At 36.4% G+C, this 12612-nt stretch overlaps 1 protein-coding gene across 4 annotated transcripts in view; it reads left to right on the top strand.

Annotated features, from left to right (window-relative positions):
- Cirl (Calcium-independent receptor for alpha-latrotoxin) overlaps positions 1-12612 on the top strand; it is a 666667-nt gene that overhangs the window by 528456 nt on the left and 125599 nt on the right. For all 4 annotated transcript variants that reach the window (XM_067140878.2, XM_067140879.2, XM_067140881.2 and 1 more), the window contains 2 exons: positions 6848-7016; positions 7476-7658. In XM_067140878.2, coding sequence (XP_066996979.1) covers positions 6848-7016; positions 7476-7658 — 352 coding nt within the window. The remainder of the gene's footprint in view (positions 1-6847; positions 7017-7475; positions 7659-12612) is intronic.

Raw genomic sequence — 12612 nt, 5'->3', positions numbered from 1 at the left:
TCTGCGGTCTATGCGATAGTTTGATTTTTTTCGGCAGTGAAGTGCTTATAAGGCATTTATGATTGCGCAGTACAATCTACAAGGCTTAGAAAATAAAAGAATAGTGATGATCTCTCTTGACGTTGCCTAGGCAACGGTCTTGAACTTCCGCAAGTACCGGACAGCTGTTTCGTTCATAAACATGGCGGGATTGAATACTACAGGTATTGAAACCAAGCTGAATATAGGCGAAGAAAATGACACAGATCATTGAGAAGGAGTATAGGTGAATTTTTAGTGAGTGAATAACATATGAACGAAGATCATTTTAGTGAGAACAGTGATATGAGTGAAAATGGATATCGAGAGATCGGACCTGATGGCGATGCCGTGGCAATTCATGTAATACAAACATTTCGTTACTCTGAATGATTATATGGATGATGTTGAACCTGTCCATAGTGTGGAAAGAGTATTACGAGAAATAGATTGTTTTTATGTATGTTAGAAGGATACAAACTATTCAGTGACATAGCCAATTGCTTATATATCAATGCAGCATTCAAACGGGAATATTCTGCTAAAAATAGATACAGAATGGGAAGACGCTTACCCAGAGGAAATAAAATCTTCTATACTTGGGCATCATTCCACTTCCAAAAACACATGATTGGTTTAGAGGGATTCAGACAACATGACAGTGTGACAAATACAGCCTACCTCTGTGTCGCACATCACTGAAGGGGGGGGTGTTTGAACCAACAGCCTTATGACTGTATGAATAGAGAAATGGATATGATGGTAGATTTTTTAATATTATTGAACATTTGAATACATTGTGATCAATAGTTTTTATTGTGTTTAACTGTTTCTGAAACAGTGCACTCTGCTTCAATATTTCTGAAATAATAGGTTGAAATCTGAGGATAAGCGGTGTGAAAATCTGGGCTGGGAAGGGTAAATTCACATGCTTTCATTTACACACAACACACTACACTGCCAACCACTGCATAAACACACTATAGTCAAATATATCCCTCCACATAGGATTGGTATCAGGAAGGCATTGGGCCGTAAACCTGGACCAAGTCCTAAGTGTGACACAGATCACATCTACAACTTCACCAGAGTCTGGGAAAAAGCATCAGAGGTAAGGAAGGAAGAAAATTAACCCTCTTGGAGCCAGGCAGTACTGCGAGCGCCCGTCCTTTAAAGTGCCAAAGCCAGTCAGGTCGGTCTTTAAAAATCCAGTCGGAAGTTGCCAGAGCCGATTACATTGGCTAGCTTACATTTCTATGATATACATAATTTTGTGTCAACCTATAGTGACGTGCATACTTTTGTGACTGCCTATAGTAGAGGGGCAACAAGTTATTGTGTACCTGACCGTGGTTTGGCAGTTCTAAGAGGGTGTTCTAGCTTTCACAAGAGTTGTTTCCTGTGCTTAAAAATACCGCCAAGCAGTCAGTAAGAGATTGCTCCTTGCAGTGAGTAGATTTATGACAGCAAATGTCAAGTGGTTCACATGATATTTTTTCAGCAGGTACTGATGACATAAATTAATGGAGCATTTGGAATAATGCAAAGTTAATGCGGATGATTTATCGGATAGCGATAGTGAATTAATTCAGAGAGCAGTGACGAAATTATACTGGACACGCCCCTGGGATCACCGCAGCTAAAGAAGAGGCGTTTATTTTTTTCTAATGGCACTAAAGCTACTGTGAATATGGTGGTAGATGAAACTAGTGATGATAATGATAATATGTCTGGAGAAAATTTTATGGAAATTTCTCCCAATGAACCTGACAATGTTCCTCGGTCTCCTATCTCCTTCATGGAACTTCCTGGACCTAAACATGCTCCTCCGTCTGATTCTCCGCCCATATCATACTTCAATTTATTTTTCACGCTCTCTCTGCTAAACCTTATAGTCAGAGACCAATCACTAAGCTGACCCAACTCCTTACTTGTAATGAACTGTCACCCAATTCCTGCTCTCAATGTTGGAGACGCACCACAATTGATGAAATAAGGGCGTTCGTTGCTGCCACCCTGAATATGGGACTTATAAGAAAACCTACGATTGTTTCGTACTGGACTACTGTGGACCATTTCATTACCCCTTGGTTTGGTGAAATGTTCTCAAAGAATACGTTCCAGCGTCTTTTAAGATTTTTTCATTTAATTAACAACAGTAAGATTTCTCCTCCTGGCCCTCCAAACTATGATCCCTATGCTCAATTCCAGCCTCTTGTAGATCATGCTAATAGGCTATTTAGACATCATTTTACTCCTCACCAGCAACTATTCATAGGCGGAAGTCTAGTTGGAATTAAATGCCATACACAACTACTACAATATATGCTGAATAAGCACCATCACAAGCAGGGAAAAAATTTTGGATGTTGTGTGACGCATTTAGTAAGTATTGTGTTGGTTTTCTTACGTACCGAGGAGCAAGATCCATTGAAGACAGAAACGAAATCAAAATTAATGGACTGGCCTACACTGTAGTGACGAAACTTGTCTCGAGGGAATTATTTATGAAAAATTTTCACATTTACGCAGATAATTATTTTATGTCTATCCCCCCTCGCAAAACATTTATATTCAGTTGGAACATTTATTACTGGTACTATACGAAGGAAGAGGAAGGGACTACCAGATGCTGTGAATAAGCCATTTAAATTAGTTTGTAATAAATATTTCAGATATGGGTCAATTTTATTAGCGAGATCCAAACAGAAAAAAATCTCAGAAAAATCAGGCGGTGGTTATAAGTACACATGGAGTTGCAATAGAAACAGAAGTGCCTGCAACTGCTAGAAACTGTAATCGTTATGTGGGGGGGCATTGATACAAATGGCATGATGGTGTATTTTTTATTTAGATGAACGTAGAACTTTGAAATTCTGGAAAAAAGTTGCAGTCAATATCACTTCGAGACTGATCTTAAATGCTTATTTGTTATATTTAGAAAACTGTAACGGAAAGAAAATGATTAGGTCCAGTTCTTCTCCAGTATGATTGAATCTCTGAGTGCTGAATGGTTTGAGAATAAACAAAAAATTATCACGAATGTCCCTGTGTGTGGCTTAAAACTTTTGTCAGGTAAATTAGAAAGACTGTGCGTTGTATGTAGCTCTCCGCAACAGAGAAAGAGGTCGTGAACTGTGTGCATCAAGTGCGATGAAGGCCTGCATACTAAATGTGCAGCTCTTCCTAAGTGCTCTAGGTAAGGGTTATTCTGCCGGAAGGCAGGTCCGAACCTCCGCAGAGATGTTCCTGAGCCGGAGTTTACGTGCGGTAGGGTGGCCAGTTCCTTTCCGCTCCTCCATTCCCTTACCCCCCACCAACAGCGCGTGGCAACCCATCCAACTCCTGACCACGCCCAATGTTGCTTAACTTTGGAGGTCTCACGGGATCCGGTGTTTCAACACGGCTACGGCCGTTGGCTAAGTGCTCTAAATAAGCAAAATATATTTAAAGTTCTATTTTAACAAGACACACAGATTTTTTTATAGTTTCGTTAAGCTTAAATATTTTCATTGTCTTTATTGTTCCTATTAGTGTTAGTGATTAGTGTTAGTGTATATATATGACCATTCCACTAAGTGCTTCAACAGTGGTCTCAAACTTTGTACAACATTGTATATCTGGTGATAAATCTTCGTCAACAATGTTCAGTGAGTAAATTTATTTTTTCACTTTCCTCTTTTTTACTAGTGACATAACTTACTCTATTTGAATTTGTATTTTTATTGTTTTCTTTTTCTTGTTCAGAGTAATTACAGTATTTTATAGAATTCTGCTCAGAAATAAATTCTCTATCATTACGTAAATGCCGGTCCCCGCAGTCCAAGTGTAGCATGGCTGCCTCTCACCCGGAGGTCGTGTGTTCGATTCCCGGCCAAGTCAAAGGCTTTTACCTGGGCCTGAGAGTTGGTTCGAGGTCCACTCAACCTAAGTGACCCTAAGTGATTACAATTGAGGAGATACCTTGAGGGTGAGAGGGTGACCTCAGTCTAGAAAACCAAGAATAATGACAGAGTGAATTTGTCACACTGACCATGCATCACCTCGAAAACTGCAGGTCTTCAGACTGAGCAGCGGTCGCTTGGTAGACCAAGGCCCATCAGGGCTTTAGTGCCATAGATTTTTTAATTACGCATATTCTGTTGTATTTTAATTTTTTTTCTAATAGATACTGGAACCGGAAAAGAGAAAAGGTTTTCTGTGAAAGTAAAAACTGTAATATCTGCTATTATTTTTAAATTTTTTAATAACTCTGTATGATTTTTTTATGCTATGTAGTCTGCACATTGAAAATTTCTTGTCAGTATATGTGAATTTTATCGGTGAGTAAAATTGTCTTTTTAAATGTTTATTTTTTATGTTTTTATTTTTCATTCAGAGTAATTATTCTATAGAATTATATTTAGAAATGCATTCTACATCATTACATATATTCTTTTGTGTCGTAAATTATTTCTTCAAAGTAGATATTGAGAGAGAAAGTGCGAAAATGTTTTTCTCTTCCAAAAAATAAACATTATCAACAACCATAATATCAACAATAAAACGTTTTTGATTCTTTATATCACTCTGAATCAGTGTTTTTTATTCTATGTAGTCGACATGTACGTCTTTGCCGTACACCGGTAGATATACACGAATTTTAAAATACATGCATTTCCACTAAAAACGGCCTGGGACTTTACAGTAGTAGGGTGGAGGCTCTGGCCTCTTCCAGCTGAAGGTGAGCGGCCGACCAGATCGATTCCTGGCTCCAAGAGGGTTAAGAGAACAGTTACCATAATTTCTCCATTTGAGTACGTCTTTCCTCAACAACAAAGTTGTTCTTACTCCCCCTTTTTTACTGGCCATAACATTTTTTTCCCTTCTGTTGTCACTAGATAACTTACTTTGATCTCCTTCACTAGCTTTATTGCTAGTGCTCTTTGTAAGTGAACCTCTTCTAACCTTCCACATTTTAGGCATTATGCATTGGCTATCTCAGTGTCTGGTATGACTCTTGTTGTGAATGTAGTAGTATTTTTGATTTGTTAAAGGTCTTTCACAGACTGTCTGTTGGTAACAGGTGTAATTCCCTTTAACTTGTTTCACAGATCACATTATTTACAATCTGAAATGTACATTTTTTCTGTTACACAGTATTTGGCAGTAATAACTGAAGATTTTGTACTTAAAATGAATATATGCATTTTTAAACACAAATACATTGTTTAATTCAATATCTCAAAGTATTTTTAAGGTGCGGTCCATTCTATTGAATGTATTCACATAATCTTTTCTAAGTACTCCAGCAATTGCTGCAGTAAGGCAGATAAAACTCCTTCCACTTTATCTCTTATGTTCCTCTTACGGTTGTGTATAGTTTATCCTCCTCAATTAGAGGTACCCTTAGGTAAAGTAATTACATGCATTTTGATGTGCATATGCATTGAGGGACCCTTCAGACAATCTGAGTTTCAATACCACATCACTCCATGTTAGCTTAAAGAACAAAACAGATCCTCTCAGAGTAGCGAGCCGAAGTTACTATTGGTGATTTGCCATTCACTCCAAATTATGACAGATGGCACCAAACTACACTTGAGAGATAGATATTTGGACAGGTTTTTGGTGAATCTCTCCGTGAGGGTGCCTGGTTATGACAATTCTTTGAATGGACATCTCCAATCAGCTTTGTCAATTTTATAATCCAGAACATTCAAAGGGCCTTGCAACTCTTTTTGCTGCAAAACGTGTCCTGTTCTCTTATTTGATAAGGCTTTCATTTTTGTATGGATGAAAATTCAAATATTCATGTAACTCATAATGCACTGTACAATGAGATTTCTTCAATGCAAGGAAATGCTTTCTTACCGATCGCCATGGACTTCTGACTGTAAGTTCTTTTACTGGAGGAGGGTTGTCCTTTTCATAGAAGAAGCAATATCTTTGTAAATCTGGAACCCAAATATTCACGGTATTGTCATCCTGGTGAATACTGAAATGCATGTGAAATATTGTTGAGTAAGAATGATAGATTTGTTGTTTTTATAAATACATTGCCATAACAAAGGCTGGATGGTTCTAGTCATTGTCAAAGCTTTGAGCCTTGCAAGAACTACCTTCAAAGCTAATATTCCCACCCTCATGGGTCTCTTCATAACAGCATTGGAAAATCAGCAGAAATTTCTACCAGACTCTGCAAAACTGCCAAGCATATGTGCCTTTTGAATGAATGTATATTTCTGTTTAATCATTAATAACCTAGTATACAGGTAGTTACATCTGCATTATATGGTATTCTTTGTTGTTATTATTATTATTATTATTATTATTATTATTATTATTATTATTATTATTATTATTATTATTATTATTATTATTATTATTATTATTATTTTAAATAAAATGAACTTGGTGGCTCTAAATGCTACGGCAAGGATGATAACAACCTGTTCAGTAAATCTTTTATTTAAACTTAACAAGAAGGTTGATACATCTTTTATTTTATTTCTTTTTTTGTAACATCATGGAAGCATTGCATCTTGAACAATGGCGTATTTTACTAACTCTTAAGGACATTCAATAGTTGATATTATACCATGTTTTAAAGTGAAATAAAATGTAGTACTGCTGCACATTTGCTCATAATGTTGTGCTGTGTATTCTAATGGTGCTCTATCTCACTTCCTCTTTCTGTCTAAATTTTTAAATTTTCAGCTTTGATGATGCACAGTATATTACTTTTAATATTTGAATCCAATAGCCTATGTATCTTCCCTTCATTCCTTCTCTGTTATATCTTTTATTTTTGTTCTTGTATTGTGACATGTTTTGTATGGTGTTGCAGGGCCTGGCTGAGGGGGGCCATCGTACTCGTGTTCCTCCTTGGACTCACCTGGACGTTTGGCCTGCTTTACTTGAATGAAGAATCAGTCATTATGGCTTACATTTTTACAGTTTTGAATAGCTTGCAGGGCCTGTTTATATTTGTTTTCCATTGTGTTCAAAATGAGAAGGTAAGAAGACTTGTAGGCCTGCAACACACGACAACATTATTGTAATAATGGGGGGAAGATCAAATGAATGGGGGAAAACGTAATGTAAATAGTTGAAAAAACACATTAAAGAAAATCACATTAATAGTATTTTGTAACTGACAGTCATCGCAATGTACTGTAGATTTTAATATGGTGGTAAATAAAACTGCTACGAAGTATATATTCCCTGAGATTACTTCTTTTGCCAAGCAACATTTGTCTTTGTTTTATATCCAGATATCTTTTTCTTAGTTGCAAAGCTTAACTCCCTATTTTGTTTGCCGAATGCTTGTCTCAGGGAATGTTTTGTTTATATTAGATCCAATTACATATATATATTTATATTTTTTGTTTTCAAGAATAAGGTTTATTTTATTTTAGAAATTTATTATTGTTTTCTGTTTGAGTTTACTGTTATTCCTCTTTCTTTTTTTTTAGGTTCGCAAAGAATATAAGAAATTTATCAGAAGGCACTCATGGTTACCTAAATGCCTGAGATGTTCGAAACGCTCGAACAGCAAAGAGAGGCGCTCAAGTTTGTACGCGGGCTCGAATGGGAATCCTTCCGCCCCCAACTCCCACAGTACAGACAGCTCTGCTCTATCACCTCATGGGACAAGTGTGGGTACCGGATCCGGCCCCCCGCCTCCCCTCTCGCACCACCACAACACCAACCACCACCGACAGTCACAAGGTACAAGGTACAAGCTGCAAGGCAAAGGCAAGGCGCATGGCCTTTCACTAACACCAAAAGTGGGTGCTGGGGTGCTGGTGTGGTGCTGTGGTGGGGCTTGTATGTAGATACCAACCTCGCTTCACTAAACTTTAATGTTGAGAGTGTTCTTGCAGACAGTATTACTTATGGTTTTACACTTTCTAATACGCTATTTAAATTTAAATCGTGGCTCAAATGCTGCAAAAGTCAAACTTTCAGTTTAGCCACAAATGCTTGTTGGTATAAATTCACACATTGAAGTATACTGTTTTTTATTTGAATGGAAGTGTGGCATTCTGTATTCAGAAGTATGGAATCTGTCTTTATGAGACACTTCAGAAATCTTTGTACTGAATGTCAATAGCTTACATAGGATACTTAAATAGTGCATGCCTTGTTGAACAGCACCATCTAATAGGGATTTAATAATAATCTTGCTTATTGTACTTAGCCATGCAGTAGCACAATCCGTGGGCTTTAGTATTAACGATAATATACTGTGGTTTGCATGGAATGAGTGCTGAGAGAACAATTTGGAAATTGCTGGTGTTATTTTATTAAGGCCATGACTACCCTTTTTGCTGTCTTTTATTGAAGATTAAGTTTGTACTATGTACACTTTTAACACTATTATTTATTTACAGCATCACTAGTAGAACCTCATGACACATATATTTTAAAAATCACTATATTTTGTTTTTATTGCTTTCAGCATGTCATTTGGCTGAATTATCTTGAATAAACTTGAAATAGTTCAAGAAAGCTATGAAAGATGAAATAATTTTGTGTGTGGATTTTTAATTTATGGGGGCGGGAAGGAATGCTGTCCACATCAGAAGCCCAGCTGCTTGCCATTTATGGTTGAGCTGTCTTCTCTGTTGCTCTTGGTTTCTGATGCTCATTTTAACAGTTTGTTTGTACATTTAATTTTATAATGTCATTCATATGTTTTGAGTTAAAACTTCCAATCCCTTTGGCAAATTTTGTATTGAAGATATCTCTTCATTTTTGAAGTTTTCTTTCTTCAAATATTTTGCATCAATTTTATTTTTTCCTCCCTAGGAAGGACCTGATTCATTTCAGATAAACAGTCTTATGATTTCTCCTTTCTGTGTCATTGGAACTTGCCTTCATGATATATGTGCTTTCCTTTTTGGGCTTACCTCTTTGCTTCTAAATAATGTTAATTGAACTAGTCTTAATTTTTAAAAATTAGAACTAAGTATATGTCAGCAAATGACTTTCAAAATATTAAATAGGAAATAATCATTTAGAATAATGTTAAACATTCGTCCCTTTTATTATACATTAACTCGAACTACAAAGGCAGATATTGATAGCTTCCCAGTAAGAATGTGTATCTAATGCGGAAGAAATTTATGTTCCTGTTGTGAATGAGTATGTTTCAAGTGGCAGCTTGAAATCTTAATCATTGCAATCATTCCTGCTGTAGGTTGTATTAAAAAATATTATTTTGGTCACCAGGGTGAAGGAACTGTTTTTAACCGAGCTCGATAGCTGCAGTCGCTTAAGTGCGGCCGGTATCCAGTATTCGGGAGATAGTAGGTTCGAACCCCACTGTTGGCAGCCCTGAAGATGGTTTTCCGTGGTTTTCCATTTTCACAACAGGCAAATGCTAGGGCTGTACCTTAATTAAGGCCACGGCTGCTTCCCTCCCACTCCTAGCCCTTCCCTGTCCCATCGTCGCCATAAGACCTATCTGTGTCGGTGCTACGTAAAGCAACTAGCAAAAAAAAAAAAAACCACCTGTTTTTTGTGCATTTCGTGTCCTCTTTGTTTTATATTTGAATAAACAGAATGATATGAATATAATTCATTGGTATAGTGGCAGTGTTTCTTATTGGCCATAACTGAAATGCATTAGAACATCTAGGAGCCACTATTTACATAAAGTGCATGCATAGGGTTATTAAGAGCATTAGACTTACTTTACTTTATTGTACACTGAAGATAGTTACATAGATGTAATTTGAAACTTGCTGAATGATTGTTATGTACAATTCTCTCCATATGCAATTACATGCGCTAATGGCATACTTAAATTATCACTTAACATTTGAGAGCTTTGCCATTTTAATTACACGAATTTATAATGCCTCATCCTATCTTAAAACCTAAGAAATCAACATCATCTTCATCAACTTCATTTCTTCTTCAAATCCCTGCAAAGTCACTGGATTTGGTCAAGGTCAGCCTAGGGAGGTCAAGCCACACGTATTGCTCATGGAGCTGCCATGTTGAGTCTTTAAGTGAGCATAACCAAAGGCAAGTTTATCCAAATTTGGAGAATTTAGATACCAAATATTGAAATAAAAACAAACGAGCAACTATTTTTCATGTGGAATTTAATTGCACATTTATTGTTCACGTATATATAACTGTATAACACTTAAATGATATGAATACATCCACAACTATTTGAATAGGAACAGAACCTGAATTTCATTTATTGAGAAACAAGAAACAACAGAAGTGCTCATGTACACTCTTTACTTCCATACAACGTGGTCTTACTGTGTTCCTTATTAATATCATCAAAATCCGTAATCTCATTGACAGAAACGTAGAAATCTGCACGGTCCTTCTGTTACATTATAATTACATGAAATATTGAACTTAATGTACTTAAAGACAGCTGTAGTAAATTACCTTCAGCATTTCCTTTATTAAAGTTTTTCTTTTCAACTTGCTTTACATCGCACTGACACAGATAGGTCTTACGGCAACGATGGGATAGGAAAAGCCTAGGATTGAGAAGGAAGCGACCGTGGCCCTAATTAATAATAATAATAATAATAATAATAATAATAATAATAATAATAATAATAATAATAATAATAATAATACTTTATTAACGGTAATACCATTTTACATAACAGTAGAGAAGAATAAACAAAACACACTGAAAAGAAAGTTCAATGGAGTATAAGTAGAAAAATATGTACAGATATATACACAAGTTATATTACAAGTAATGACAGGAAAGTAATAGTCAATTCTGTAGATTATGTAAGTGATTTCTAAATTTTGACAATGAGCAGTTAAATATATCAATTGGCCCATTGAATGCGTAGTTCTATGCCAATTTGTAGACAATGTATTCTTGAACCTTGTGCGTCTGTCCGGTACATGTACGTTAATTTTTGCAAGGAGTTGTGGGCAATTCACCAAGGAATGAAGCAATTTAAAAATGAAGAGTGTACCCAATAATTCACGGCGTTGTGACAGGCTATGCAGATTTAAGGACTGTTGTAGGGATCTATAATCAACATTATCTTATGAGAATCCTGCTCTACATGAATATAAACGAAGAAATTTATGTTGTACTGAATCTAACCTATGGATAGAGGTCTGATGAGAAGGGTTCCAAACAGGTGTACAGTATTCTAATATATGGCGTACCATAGACACATACAGCAATCGATAGGTAGCTAAGTTTGAAAATTCTCTAGAATATCTAGTAATGCAACCCAATCTTTGAAATGCTTTCTTACAAATATTTTCAATATGTTCATTAAACGATAGGTTATAACTGAATAAAACACCAAGGTCATTAACTTGTGAAACAGGAGTTAGAATGTTGTTATTACTAAATTTGTACTGAAATGATATTTTCTTCTTGTTTTTAAAAACCGATATTATTTTACATTTCTCATGATTAAGTTTCAACCCATTTTGAATACAGTACTTTTCCAGATGATGTAAATCTTCTTGAAGTTTTAAACAATCAAGTGGACAATTAATTTTGCATAAAAAATTTTGCATCGTCGGCAAACAAAAGCAATTCAGAATTCTTAAGTATATTTTTAATGTCATTCATGTGGAGTGTAAAAAGTAAGGGCGCAAGGTGAGACCCTTGAGGAACTCTATTGGTAACAACAATAGGCGCAGAAAAATTATTCCTTATTTTAACAATCTGCAGGCGATTTTTAAGATACGATTCAAACCATGAGAGGAGAGGCCCATTAATTCCGTAGCCTGTTAATTTTTGCAGCAAAATATTGTGGTCGACAGTGTCAAACGCTTTTGAGAAGTCTGTATAAATGCAGTCCACTTGGGAGTGGTTCTCTTTTGCATCCAAGAGGAACTGATAGAATAAAAGAAGATTGCTACAGGTTGACCGTCCTGAAAAGAATCCATGTTGCTCATCAATGATGATGATGATTCTAAAGAGAGGTGTGATTTTGTCAAGAAGTATTGAGTCAAAGGTACAGTCCCCGGCATTTGCCTGGTATGAAAATAGGAAACCACGGAAAACCATTTTCAGGGCTGCCGACAGGGGGTTCGAACCTACTATCTCCTGAATGCAAGCTCACAGCTGCGTGCCCCTTACCGCACGGCCAACTCGCATGGTATTAAGAAAGTAGTTACCAGTACTGCGTTTCTGAAAGGTGTTTGTCGACAAACACTGAATGCCTCTTGAGTTGAGTGCATTAAATTATGTTTGCCAACTGCTGTTATCAATTCATATGGTGATTTATTTGTGTTCAGAGGCAAAAATATTCTTCACATATATGTCAAGAGTGATGTTCGTAGCTACTCTAACTAGTTTGTGGACAACCCATGCAGCTAAATAGTACAAAGTGGTGGCATTAATGGTGGTTGTGGTGGTGATTATTGTTTTAAGAAAAAGTACAACTGGGCAGCCATCTGCTATTAACACTAGTCAAAGGAGGAAAAAATGGAAGGGATCCGATACTTCAAAAAATTAAGGTATCGGCCAAAGAAAGGCGAAGGCCATGAAGTACGTGAAAATTAAAGCCTCTCAATGCCTCCAATGCTCTGATACTCTTAGGTTCAGAAGAAAACAACAGTTGACCAAGGGAGGTCAGATGGGAT

Source organism: Anabrus simplex, chromosome 2, assembly GCF_040414725.1.
Source record: "Anabrus simplex isolate iqAnaSimp1 chromosome 2, ASM4041472v1, whole genome shotgun sequence".
In the NCBI taxonomy this organism is placed as follows: Eukaryota; Metazoa; Arthropoda; class Insecta; order Orthoptera; family Tettigoniidae; genus Anabrus; species Anabrus simplex.
The sequence above is the reverse complement of the archived record's forward strand: the minus strand, read 5'-3'. Positions and strand labels throughout refer to the sequence as shown.